Genomic DNA, 13,915 nt, shown 5'->3' with positions numbered 1-13,915 from the left:
CCTCAACAACCACTGCAGCAATGACATCACCACCCTCAGTAAGGTTGGCTTGGACTGGAGCTTTTCCTCCATTCTTTGAGCTTTGTCATTGTCTCTGGTTGCACTGAAAAGCCTTGTGACCAATTTTGCCGCAGACATAGCAAGGTCCTTTCGACTTTTGAATATGGCCCTCCGGCTTATTGAAGTAATTCTGCTTCTTCACATGTCCTTTCTTCTCGCCTTTCTTCTGTTTCCCTTTAAACTTGTCTTTCACAAAAGTACTAGAGGATTCCACAAGGTTAGCTTTAGAAGAATTAAGAGAAAGAGAGATTTCATCTTATCCTTAAGCCGTTCAGACTCCTCATCTTTGAGACGGTTTGCTTCCTCAGTCCTCACGTGACTGATTAGTTCTTGAAGAGTTAAGTTTTTCTTCTTGTGTTTTAGTTGATTCCTGTAATCACTCCAGGAAGGTGAAAAATTTTCAAGCAAAACACTAGCCTAAAGAATCTCACACATCTCCATGCCCTCGTTCAAAACATCAGCAGTTAAGTTCTCATACTCGTGAACCTGTTCCATGATTGGCTTATCATTAACCATCTGAAACTTGATCCACTTTCCAACGACATACTTCTTTTTTCCCGCGTCATCAGCACCATATTTCTTCTCCAAACTGTCCCATATGACTTTTGCAGATTTATAATTTATAAACAAATCAAAGAGAGGGTTAGTCATATGGTTAAGCAGATGCCCTCTTACTGTTTTATTATCCTTTTTAAATTTTTTCTTAGCAGCATCATCAGCAACAACAATATTAGCAACATTAGAATTATTAGCAACAATATCAGCAGGAGGATCATTAAACAAAACATAATCAACTTCTAATTGTTCAAAGAAAATTAAAAGTTTCTAGGACCAACGCTTATAATTATTTCCATCTAAAGGTTCAAGCTTTGAGAGATCAGGAAGTGTTTTGTTCAAAGTGGTGGCCATTAGTCAATATTATATGTGAGATCGCTTTCAAATTGTAAGGAAAATGAGTAGATAATATTGACTAAGAACAAGAAGGAAAGAAGAACAACTTATCAAAAATACTGTGTCGTGGCAAGCCACTGCCTTGAAAGCGATTTCGGCCCGACTAGGTGCGAATCGTTAAGACCGGTCGCTCCCCAAGGTTCCACAGCACCTCCAAACACGTGCACTCATGGCTGGAAGTTTAGAATTTGCACAAAACAGTTGCCCAAAAAGAAGATAAGATGAAGGTATTTTATGTGTTGGATAATTCACAAAGAAGACTAGGAAGAAAGTAATGGTTTTAGCTAGATGAATTCTTGGTTAAGAATTGAGTGAATATGATGGCTAATGATCATCTTATTTATAGGCAATTAGGGAGGTTTTTTTTTTATGGTAATTAGGAATTTTCATTAATCACCAATGAAACATTACAAGACTACAGTTGGCTTACATACTCAGCCTACTGTCTTTGAGTTGTATCTCTATCCCCTATACATGTACCTTCTATACTCATTTCCTCTCTACTTATATTTACATCAAAACTGAAAATTCTGTATAAGCTGCCTATTTTGATTTGTTGCTCTAACATTACATATGCATGCTATGTTCCTAGCTAAGTCTTCAGCCTTCTTGCTTTGCTTTTCAAATATCCTGAGATTTCTCTCATTCCATATCTCATGAAGTGCTTCTGCATATATCATTCTGAATATTCCCGCTTCCCTTGATTTTCCTCTTGCATTCTTAGTTGCCCAGTGCCAGTGCTGATCCCAGGATGTTGCCCACAGTTGTTGCCTCTGCATCCACTTTAGTAGCTTTGTCCAGACATTCATGGTATACTCACATTCAATAAAGAGGTGATTTCTGCTTTCATCTTGTTTTTGACATAGGCTGCATACCTTGTCCACCTGTATCCCCCATTTACTCAATCGGTCACTAGTTAGCATCCTATCATGGAAGTATAGCCACATAGTGAATTTAGCTTTTGCCCTTGCTTCATTTCCATACATGAACATCTTCCATTCTACCCTTGGTAATTGTCCCATCATAGCCAAATATAACTGTCTGATCATGCTGCTATTCTGCTTTTGCTGGATGTGAATTGTTGTTACTGATCTTCTTGCCTCTATTATTTTTCTAACTAGCCAGGATGCCTGTTGTGGTATTGGCATGTTTGATATCTGTTGCCCTTTTATATAGTATGCATGAATCCATTTGATCCACATCTTGTCCTCTTTATTTGCTAGATCCCAGTAATTCTTTGCTGCTGCTGCTTTGTTCCATAGCTTCAGATTGATTAGGTTCAGTCCCCCAACACTTTTAGGAGTGCACATTTTTTCACATGCCACCAAAGATCTTCTTGTGATAGTATTAACTCCTGACCATATATAGCTTCTGCAGTATGCCTCAATAGTCTTCAGTACCTTGCTAGGTATTAGAAACAATTGGGACCAATAAGCCTGAATACCAAATAGCACAGATTGTACTAGTTGAATTCTTCCAGCATATGAGAGTTTTTTTGCAGTCCATGAAGAGATGCTTGCCACCATCTTTTCAATAAGTGGCTGCCATTGAGCTATGGACATCTTCTTGATGGTTAGGGGTACTCCAAGGTATTTGACTGGCAGTGTACCTTTAGAGTAACCAAATTTCTGGACTATCTCATCTCTTACCACCTGTGTAACTCCTCCAAAGAAAATTGAACTCTTTTCATGATTAGCCTTTAATCCTGAAGCTGCATAGAAATGATTAAGGCAGTGTTGTAGTTGAGTTATAGAGGTCATGTCACCCCTTGCAAACAATAGCAAGTCATCTGCAAAACTCAGATGAGTTATGCCATGCTTAGCACACCTTGGGTGATATTTGAAATCCTTTTCTTTCCTCAGATCATTCAAGCTTCTACTCAGGTACTCCATAGCAATTGCAAAGAGGAAAGGAGACATGGGGTCTCCCTGTCTCAATCCCTTTGCAGCTGGAAATGGTTCAGCAGGCTCTCCATTGATGATAATTGAGTAAGAAACAGTCTTCATACATGTAAGCACCCATTGGAGGAATTTAATAGGAAATCCCAACTCAGTCATTACCTGTTCCAAGAATACCCATTCAACAGAGTCATAAGCTTTGGTTAGATCAATTTTGATCATACACCTTGGGGAAGAATTCCTTCTGGTGTATGCCTTAACAAGTTCATGAGATAGAACAATGTTAGGGAGGTTGCATGTATGACAAGTGTAGAGAGTCTTTTAACACTTGTCCAAATATATAGTCCACTTGTCTTCAATATTAACAAGTGTACCAATCTTCCATGCATGAAGACACATGGTAGATTTGCATAGCCACTTGCCAAAGTCATTCAACACTTGGGTTTAAGGCTTCATGCAAGAAGCCACTTAGAAATAGATAGGACATTTGAAACATAAATAAAACACTCATGGCTATTGGTTGTAAATGGAATTTCAAAAAAAAAAATTTGACTTTGCATTATGAATAATTCCAACATATATAACTAAAAAGAATATTAAAAGTTTCATTGAATAACTTTCTGTATTGGATGTCCACGAAGAGAACTTCAGAAGAAACCGAAATAGAGAAATTTTGGAGATATCCAGATTGAATATTTACATTTATAAAGTTCTTAAATTTAGCAAATATATATGTAGCAATGATGCATATTATTTTAATTTTAGTTGAATGGTGCACCTTTGAAAAGTTGATAATTCTTTGAGGAATTATGTGTGAAAAAGTTGGGTGTTGGGAGTTGATAATTCTTTGAGGAATTATGTGGGAAAAAGTTGGGTGTTGATATAAGTAACGCAGTTGTATTAACAAGTTATGAAAGTTTTCTGAGCTTACAACTTTATTTGGTAGAATTCAGATTCACACTTTCTTCCATGAATCTAATAAAATTAATTAAAAGGATACCTTTTGCTCGGAAAATTTTCTCATATTCAGCTTTTATAGCAATCTAATATATGCATGACACATTTCTTGTATAAATAATCGGAACAAAACTAATGTAGGTTGGTGTAAATACTATGGGTGTTTAACGGGCGGGCTAGGACGGGATGTACACTAAAAAAACCAGCCCGTCCGTTTAACGTTTCGGGCTAGTTAGCGAGTTGAATTAGCGGGCTGTTAGCGGGTTGTGTTTTTTCGGGTTTTTTGGGTCCGTCCGGGTTCGGGCTTAAAGGGTCCGGACCGGGCCGGGCTAATTATTATTTTTTTAAAGTAAATTTTATTTTTCTTATTCAATGTTATTGATACTTAAGTGTTTGCTAACTTTTAAGGCTTAGAATTAAACTTTGAAGTTTAAAGTTTGAAATTTGAAATTTGAAATTTGAAAGTAAGTGGTTGCAAAAATTATTTAATAAGACCAATAGGCAATATGTAAGGATCAAGCTCCGAAGGCTTTCATTTAATGCATTTAATCTAGCACTTCTATTATTTCCTTGAATTACACCAACAGCTCTTCTAACTAAAGTGATCTCTTCTTTAAATAATTCAAGGCCACTCTTCACAATTAAATTATAAATATGACATGCACATCTAACATGAAATATTTCAGGAAGTGGTGGGTGTAGATGAAATTTTAATATTGTAATAGCAGCATTGTTGTTAGAAGCATTATCAAATGACATACACAAAAAATTTTCTGCAAGATTATAAAATATAGCAACTTCATGGATAGTATTACTTATAAATGCACCAATATGACTTTGATCTTCATCATATTTAAAAGCAATAAGACATTTTTGCTTACAAAAATTATCATCTATCCAATGGCATGTAACAGTCAAATAATCATTTCCATTTACAGTACGACCAATATTAGAAGTAAGAGAAACTCTACGAGAAAGACCGGCGAACAAATAACGTATATATGTCTGATATTGTCGAAAAAGCCTAAAGGTGTCAGCTCTACAAGTACTCTAGGAATACCTTTAAATAAAGGATTATAAATTCTTTGAATATAAGTAACAAGATATGGTGAAGCAGCAAAACTAAAAGGTAAACAACCTAAAACAATCATTTTAGCTAATTCTTCCCGATCTTTCTTAATATCGTATTTACCCATTAACCCCCAGGACCTGCATTAAGCTTTTGTTGCCCATCTTGCTCATCTACTCCCCAATCAATAGGGTGGTGCTCTACCATGTGCCTACGAAGTTGACCCGTTCCCCCTCCCTTACCGGTCTCGTGTTTAAAAACATCCTTATAAATTTTACATCTTACATAACTTTTATCTTCTTCTAGTCTTTCAAAAAAATTCCAATACTTACTTCTTAATCTTCAATTCCTCTTAATAGGGAGGAGAGGCCTACTTGTATTACCACGACCTCCACCCCTAATATTATAAGTTTGACTAGCATTACCAGGTGTAGCTGATGGTATTTCAAGATTATCAGGTGATTTAATATCGTCTAAATCATCATCTATACCATAATTTTCTTGAAATCGCTCATAATCTACATTTAAATTTTCAGGTGAACTTTCTGAAATATGTGTAAAGCTACTAGAAGAACCAACACTACCTCTTGATTTTTTAGAAGTTTTACTCTTACTACTATCACCCCTACTAGTGCACGCTTTTTTGGCTGCTCTTAATAAATCTATTAAGTAAATTAAATTAATAATTTTAAATAATAAAATAAATATATACACCAAAGAAGAGAAAGAGATGAAACGAGTGTACCGGAATTCCGGATGCCGCACTAAATTTGATATTAAAAATCAAAATCAAACTTCAATTGATAGACCGGTACTTAATAGTTGATGACTTGATACCACACTTCACTTGAATACTTGATATTTAATACTAATAATTTTGTAATGGCTAAATTAAATATTTGATGAAACTTGAAATAATAAGTAATTGAGAATTTAAGAACAATAATCAATATTATAAAGAGAGAATTGAGAGAGAATTAGAGTAGTAAGAGAGTGAGTTGTGAGACAAAAAATGAAGAAGAGGGGCTATTTATAGTTTTTAAAAGGTTAAAATTATATTTTTTATCAAATATTAAGGGGGGGGGNCATTGGAGATTTTTGTGCTAATTATAGACTAATACCTATCCTGGATTCTTTGTTTTAGTTGCTGAATTCTATTTCTTCTGATAAGTTGAGTTAGTTTTGGTATCAAGGAGACGTGATTCTCATTAAATTCCCCTCCCCGCCCCAGCCCGCCCCCAAACGCTACAGTACCGGGCTGACCCGAGCCGAACCGGATTGTGAACGGGCCATCCCGGCCCGATTAACAGGTATAGTAAATACTAACCCGTATGGACATAAGAATTTTTTTTACTTTTTTTCAAAATCAGTGTTTGCTCATAAAGTTTCCAATTTTCACTTGAAGATGAATTTTGGAATTTTTCAAAAATTTAAAAAACTCCAAATAGTTGTTTTTCAAAATTTTCACTTAGATCAGGCACCCAAAAATTCAAAAATAACCCGAAATTATATTCATGTCCAAATACAATTCTAATTTTCAAATACTATTTTTATTTGAAAAAAAAATTACTTTTTTTTTTTTTTAAATTTGCAATTCTTATGTCCAAACGCACACCTAGACGTGTATAAAAATTTTCCCTTCCCACTTTAGGGTGGGTAGGTGAACAAAGAGCTTTCATAAAGCATCATAGTAGTTAATTAATATACCCTCAGAAAAGAAATAGATAGAGGTTCTTTTCAATGTTTTTTTTTTCTTTAGTTTTTTTATTTTATTTTCCATTCAGTGTTCGGTACTTGCGTTGGAGCCCGGCTATATCCATATTCACACTCGTGCCGCGTAGGACCCCATTCGGGAGGGAGCGCTCCCTAGCAAAGATTTTTCCATATTTAGAGCTCGAATCCGAGACCTCTAATTAAGGGAAGAGCAGCCCCATCCGCTGTACCACATCCTTTAACGGTGAGGTTCTTTTTAATATGATCACAGTCTTCCCAACGAAGCTAGCCAAATCAAATGCATGCGAAATTGCTAATGCTAGAGAATTCTCTCAAAAAAAGTTGAATATAACAAAAGCATCTCAGAATATTGCCATATCCGACTGTCCAAATCAAATCTTTTTTGGAGAAATAGCGAGCACATGGATGAGTTCAGAAATAAGTTTCTGTTTCTATCTTCTTCTAAACTGTCTAAAATTTCATAAATAAATTCATTCAAAATAAACCAAGGAACAAACAACTGCACTAACAAAATCTATAATAATCCTTAAGGTTGAAATTGAACCCAATAAATATGTATTTTCCTATGCAAAACAGAGAAGAAAAACACTTCAATTTAACATCATCATCCCAACAAAACATTACATAAACTCCCTTTTCATCTATCTTTCAAAATATTAATACTAATATAGATCTTTAGGTTACACTAATTTGTGCCCATTGTCTCCCTTTGCCATTTCAACAGCTCCACCATTTGAACTTCCTTTCCCAACTCCAGGATAATCAACTTCAGTCATAAACCTAGACCAAAACCAATGTTCTTTCCACACAATAACCATCTCTTCAATAGGTACATTCTTCGTCTCGGGCAAGAAAAAGTAGATAAAAATGGTCATCACGAACACGAAGAATGCAAAGAAGATGAACAACCCGAACTTCAAATGACACAACAGTGTCAGGAACACTTGCGCGACGATAAATGTGAAGATCATATTGACTGAAACATTGATACTTTGAGCTGCAGAACGAATTTCAAGTGGGAAAATTTCACTTGGAACTAACCAACCAAGAGGTCCCCATGACCAAGCAAATCCTGCTACATAAGCACAGATGAATATTACCACAACTATAGCATACCACTTTGGTAAATTTCCTGCATTCCCATCTGTTCCAAACTTCAAACCTATGCAAATTGCTACAGCAATCTACACACCAAACAAAGTTCATGTTAGTAAAAATATACGAAGAGGAGTTTTGGCGCGACACTAAAGTTCATCCCATGTGATCAAAAGGCCAGGCCGTGAAAACAGCCAGTAAAGGAGCCAAGAATTTTACTAAGTGATGTCAAAATGTAAAATAAAATAAAATTATACAAAGAAAATAAAGGGAGTCAATATATAATATATATACATCAAAATTAATTTTTAACCTAGCTAAACAATATAATTTTCCGGCAAATGGGTGTCAGAGGCGGACCTAGGATTTCGGGGGCACCACTATTTTGCTCAACAAATACTCCCTAAAAGCTTTTAGTTTTCACGGTGCCAAGTTATCTATACAATCAATTTCAAAGTATACACACACACACACACACACACATATATATATATACACACACACGAGATTTCTACCGAAGTTTACGGGGTCCGGTGGCCCCTCAACACTATACATAGGTCCGCCTCGGAAGGTGTTAATCGATACCCTTTCGTATAAGGTGGTTTCACCACTGGAAACAGCTTCTTGCAGATTTGCATGAAAGGTTGTATACAACGTACCAAATGACGTTCAAACCTATCCTAAACTTCGCGCATAGCGGTAGTTCCGTACAATAGACTGCCACTTTTTTATGAAAATAAACAAAGAAAGTGAGGAATTGACTTACTTGACAAATGAGCATTTGAAAGCCACCTTCAAGGAACAAGAATCTTCTGCCCAACTTATCAACATAGTAAATAGAAACAATGGTTGCAACAACATTGACCAGACCAGTAATAACAGCAGACATTAAAGAAGCATCAGCACCAAAACCAATAGTCTTGAACAAGACAGGTGCATAAAACATGATCACATTAATTCCAGTAAGTTGCTGGAAAAATGGGATAACAATAGCCATAGTTAAATGTGGCCTATATTTCCTTTGCAATAAATTTCTCCAAGGATGTTCAACTTTCCTAGACGCTTCACTAGCCGCGACTAAATCATTAAGCTCTTCGTCCACATCATCGACGCCCCTTATTCTCCTGAGCTTCGTCTTGGCTTCCTCGTTGTTGCCACGTTCGATCATGGAATTTGGAGTTTCGGGGAGGAGAAGTGAACCGACGCTGATGATCAATGCAGGAACCATAGCACCACCTAAGCTTAAACGCCAACCCCATGAGATCTTAGCAAAGAAATAGTTCAATATATTGGCTACAAGAATACCAATTGTGATTGACAATTGAAAGCCAATGTTGAGAGCTCCTCTATACTTGTATGGAGCCATTTCAGATAGGTATAAGGGAACAGACTGCAGTCAAAATTACCAAGAACATATTAATCAAACAAATGGAAGAAAACAAGAACCAATTCTAAGTAAAATTCAAAGAGAAAAACACCAAACAGAATGAGCAAAATGGGAAATTTGTGTTTGTTTCAAGAACAACAACAACAAAACGCAGTCTAATCTCAATAGTGGGGTCTGGGGAGGGTAGCATGTATGCAGACCTTACCCCCACCTAAAAGGTGGAGAGGTTGTTTCCGATAGACCATCGGCTCACGATGTTTGTTTCCAGAGGATCACATATTCTATGTCAACATTAATGAGACAAAAAAAGGGTACATTATTCTTGATTATATACTAAATCCTATTACTTGGTGCTCTATATCCAATTAAGGTTACTACATTTTAGCCAAAACAGTGAGTGTTACATCTTGCGGAAGTATCAAATATCAGATTTCATATACAAAATTTAAAGAAAAAAAAAACATAGTAGTAAAAAAAAGTTGTTTTACTTTTCAAGAAGGGCAAATGTGTAAATTGTAAAAGTTGTGGGGGTCATTATATTGAATTTTAAAACACCATCTTTTCAATTCAAGTGAACTTTTCTGAGTCAAGAAATGACAACACAAAATAGATTAAAAATATAAAATTAAAATACAAAAGTAGAAAGAGATGCAGAGTACTCTTTTATGATGAAATTTGCCTTTATGAACATACTTCTACTGCTCATTAAGTCAGTCTACTTACTGAAATTCAGACCTGAACTATAATAAAGTGTTGACCAGTAACTTGTATTTTTCAAATTCAAGGCATAAATTTTTATTTTATTTTTATTTTGTAAAGCAACTTATTCCATGGCAAAGCTTAAAAAAGGAGGAAAAGGTCCAAAACAAAGAAAAATTAAAAAGAAATGAAAAATCACCCAAAACATCTAACAAGACACAAAACACCAACCCGTCCTCAAATAGAGTTACTTGATACCTATATTGATCAGACATAATATATGCTACTAGTATATGAGTCAAAATAGCACAAATTAGTCTGTACACCACTTCTATAAAGAAAAATAAACCAAGTAACACGCCAACTATATGTAGTCATAAATACTGAACTCATCAACTTTAAATCCAGAATCGACCTCATCCACCCTTACCAAGAAAAAGAAACATTAAAAGTAAAAGGCAATTCGATGTTCGGGGAAGGACCGGACCACAAGAGTCTATTGTACACAATTTTATCCTGCATTTTTATAAGAGGCTGTTTCCACGGCTCGAATCCGTGACCTCCTGGTCACGTGGAAGTAACTTTACCAGTTACGCCAAGACTCCTCTTCAAACATTAAAAGTTAATGGGAAAAGAAAATGTAACCTGATTGGCGAAACCAATACCAAAACCAAGCAAAATACGGCCAACAATGAGCATAGAGACACCACGAGCAAAGCCATTGATCAAAGCCCCTGCACAAAATAAGACACCACCAAACAGCATAGAGAGTCTTCTTCCTAATTTTCTGGTGACAGTAGATGCAACCAGAGATGAAACAAGTGCAGCCAAATACAATGATGATGTGAACATTGTCAATATTTGGCTGTCAAATTTGCAGTATTGATTAGTTGATGTGTCTTCCCTTTGCTTTGTGTATACAGATGGGAAGAACCTATGCAAGAATGAGTCCATTGATGTCACACCCCCTGTTCCAAAACATAAACATAATTAAAAATAATTAAAAAACAAGAAACAAGTTCATCTTTTTTTTTTTTTCATGTAACACATGATTTAACAAAAGAGGGCCGGGAGAGGGGGGAGGGGCAACCCGATACACAACGTATCCCGCGTTCACGCAGGGTCCGAATAAGGGTCACACCGAAAAGGGTGTTATGTATGCAGCCTATCCTGATACAAGCATCAGTAGCTTGGCTAATTCAACGGCTCGAATCAGTGAGTTCAACTAAACTCATTGGAAGACAGAGGCGGACCCAGGATTTTAACATAACAGGAGCACCAATATTCTGTTCAACCAGTATCCTCCGAAGGCTTTTTGTATTCAGGTTATCAAGTTATTTAAATTAACCATTTTCAAGGTTTACATACACAAGATTTCTGCTAAAATTTATAGGGTCCGGTGACCCCCCAATGTTATACATAGGTCCGTCTCTGGTGGAAAATGTAGCATATAATCAACAGATTCAACTAAACTCATATTTTTTTAGACGGAATATAGATATATGTGCGTAAAAAACACTAAAATTACACAAAAATAAACAACATCTTGAAAAAGTGTAGTGCATTCAATGGTACGAATTCATCAAGTTTACGTCTTGGATCTGTCTCTGCCTAGGAGTCATTGTTTTCTTTCCAAACTATATATGTATGTACTCAAAAAATTAAAATGGATATATATTTTAAGCCCATCAACTCTAGATTTTGAATACGCGTCGACGTACACATATATACATATATACAAACACAAACGCACCAGAAATTCCGATATCATAACCAAAAATCAGACCACCCATAGCAGCAACAATACAAGTAACAGTAACATAAAGAGTTAAATTTCCAGGATATTCTTTCCCATTATTTGGATCACGGCTAAAGCCACCACCACCAGCCATTTTTTCAACTGCTCTTTTGATAATCTATTAAAAAAAAAAACAAGAGGAGAAAAACTTGAGAAATGAAGAGAAAGAATAGGAATATAGAGGATATGAAAAGGCAAATGGAGGAGTATATATAGAAAATGAAAGAGACTATTATGTCCAAGATTGAGATATTCAGACTATATACTTAGCTGTCAATTTTATTTTTGAATTTTTTATTAGCTGTCAAAAATCTTATCTCACATTATAAAGCTTTTAAGTTAATTAAAATGGTGAACCAATTACCAAAAGACTAATGATGACATATATCTTTTAACTAAAGGTCTCGGGTTCGAAGAATGAAGTCGCTTTTATAAGAGAACGATTTATCCCCAATATGGGATTTTTCGGTTGAATATAGATTTAGGGCCCGTTTGGACATAAAAAAAAAAGATTCATTTTTTCGAAATTTACCTCACTTTTTTTTCCAAAATCAATGTTTTGCCATGAAATTTTCGATTTGCACTTGAAGACGAATTTCGGAATTTAAAAATTTGAAAAACTCCAAAAAGTTATTTTTCAAAATTTTCACTTTAGATCGCTCAAAAATATTCAAAAATAACCCAAAATTATATTTATGTCCAAACACAACTCTAATTTTCAAATACCATTTTTACTTGAATTTTTTTTTCACTTTTTCCGAAATTTTACAATTCTTTATGTCCAAACACCCACTTAGTCATGCTCCAATAGGAACACTAGACACGAGAAACAAAAAAAAAAATTGAGAAACTTTTGAAAATATATTGAATTACTATATTAACTTTAATCGTTTTAGAAAACGTATCAAGAAGTATGAAATTATTATAAGAGAAATATTTATGAAAGAGGATAAACTTTATTCACTTAACAAAAATAATTTTGCTGATACTAATACATTTTCAATATTATTCTAAATAAAGATCTAAAGTTTAAATTTTGTAACCTTCTTCTCATTATTACCAAAAGAGTAATGATGAACTTTGCAAAACATATTGACTTACTATATTAATTGTATCAATTTTCAGAAAACGTATCAGGAAGCATGAAATTATATAGGAGAAATATTTATGAAAGAGGATTGACTTTATTCACTTAACAAAATAGTTTTTCTGATATAAATATATTTCTCTATTATTCTAATTAAGGATCTAAAGTTTAAATTCTCTAACTTCTTCTCATTACTATCATTAATAGTACACAAAACAATTGCAAGATTACTACTCATATTTGAAGTGTCAAATAGTTTTTTACTCGATTTTGGTAAAGTCTGAAACATTATTTTATTGGAGTTCCAAAACATATAATAAGATGTTTTAAAACAATTTTTAGTAGTTATTAGTTTAATACTTAAATTGATTTTTTTTTTTAAAAAAGCAAGAAAATATTTTTTTTATCAGCATAATGAAACATGTCATATAGATTATTGATCTTATTTTTTCAATAATTAGTCTAAACTTTATTAAAAAGATATTTTCATTAAGTAGTCTTTGTTTAATTTAATTATGTAAAAAATATTTACATTATCCGTATGTAAAAATTAGTGTACTAATTAATTCAAGTTGATGAGGTGGAATTCCAAGCGTGGCCTGTATACGTCAGCGATTAGTCATCAAATTTATCTTTATCCTTTTGATTAATTATTTTGGGAAGTGAACTGGCACCTATGTGCCAAAAAGTTTTCCACCTAACTTTGTGGTATTTAAAAGAAATTGTATAGTGGAAAACCTTTTTTGCTTCTTTCCGAATGGTATACGTTTGGTCAACCTCGTTAAAATTATATTTCTCCAGTTTATAATAAGTGACTTTTTAATATTTAGTATACTCCTAGAGAAAAAAGATATTGTCATTAATTAAAATTTGTATATTGTTAACTTGATGTTTTGGAATATATAAATAAGAGCAAATTTAAAAAATTAAAGTTAATTCATTCATTCTTGATTATTTAAAAAGGATACTTAATTTGAATTAAAAAAAAAGGCTAAAAAGTCACTGATTATGGACCGAAAGGAGTATGTTATTTCTTTTTCTGAATTTACTTTATGTGTGCGCACTAGTTAACTACAGATATTCTGCAACATAACTCAAATTTAAAAAACACACAAATTTATCTATGTTTGCAATTGCGATAAACTTAATTTCTTTTTTTTCTAAGTGAGTTTGATTTGAT

At 34.2% G+C, this 13,915-nt stretch overlaps 2 protein-coding genes across 2 annotated transcripts; both read right to left on the bottom strand.

The window, feature by feature from the left end:
• Positions 1-85: 85 nt before the first annotated feature.
• Positions 86-969, bottom strand: LOC109208298. The gene is made up of 3 exons (XM_019371385.1): positions 897-969; positions 492-854; positions 86-282 (listed from the first exon to the last, which is right to left on the bottom strand). The coding sequence occupies exons 1-3, from the start codon at positions 967-969 to the stop codon at positions 86-88; spliced, it is 633 nt and encodes a 210-aa protein (XP_019226930.1).
• A 6,156-nt stretch (positions 970-7,125) lies between these two features.
• LOC109208300 (sugar transport protein 12-like) lies at positions 7,126-11,882 on the bottom strand. Its single transcript, XM_019371386.1, has 4 exons — positions 11,604-11,882; positions 10,496-10,818; positions 8,531-9,154; positions 7,126-7,853 (listed from the first exon to the last, which is right to left on the bottom strand). The coding sequence occupies exons 1-4, from the start codon at positions 11,740-11,742 to the stop codon at positions 7,350-7,352; spliced, it is 1,590 nt and encodes a 529-aa protein (XP_019226931.1). The 5' UTR covers positions 11,743-11,882; the 3' UTR covers positions 7,126-7,349.
• Positions 11,883-13,915: the final 2,033 nt, after the last annotated feature.

The sequence above is a fragment of the Nicotiana attenuata genome, unplaced genomic scaffold (assembly GCF_001879085.1).
Source record: "Nicotiana attenuata strain UT unplaced genomic scaffold, NIATTr2, whole genome shotgun sequence".
Lineage (NCBI taxonomy): Eukaryota > Viridiplantae > Streptophyta > Magnoliopsida > Solanales > Solanaceae > Nicotiana > Nicotiana attenuata.
The sequence above is the reverse complement of the archived record's forward strand: the minus strand, read 5'-3'. Positions and strand labels throughout refer to the sequence as shown.

Coding starts and splice junctions, on each gene's coding strand:
- LOC109208300 (XM_019371386.1), bottom strand. CDS start 11,742: ATGGCTGGTGGTGGTGGCTTTAGCCGTGATCCAAATAATGGGAAAGAA. Junction 10,819..11,603: donor TTATGATATCGGAATTTCTG/GTGCGTTTGTGT, acceptor GTTTTGGAACAG/GGGGTGTGACATCAATGGAC. Junction 9,155..10,495: donor GTATTGGTTTCGCCAATCAG/GTTACATTTTCT, acceptor TTTTGACTGCAG/TCTGTTCCCTTATACCTATC.
- LOC109208298 (XM_019371385.1), bottom strand. CDS start 969: ATGGCCACCACTTTGAACAAAACACTTCCTGATCTCTCAAAGCTTGAA. Junction 855..896: donor AGATGGAAATAATTATAAGC/GTTGGTCCTAGA, acceptor AACAATTAGAAG/TTGATTATGTTTTGTTTAAT. Junction 283..491: donor GAACGAGGGCATGGAGATGT/GTGAGATTCTTT, acceptor ATTCTTCTAAAG/CTAACCTTGTGGAATCCTCT.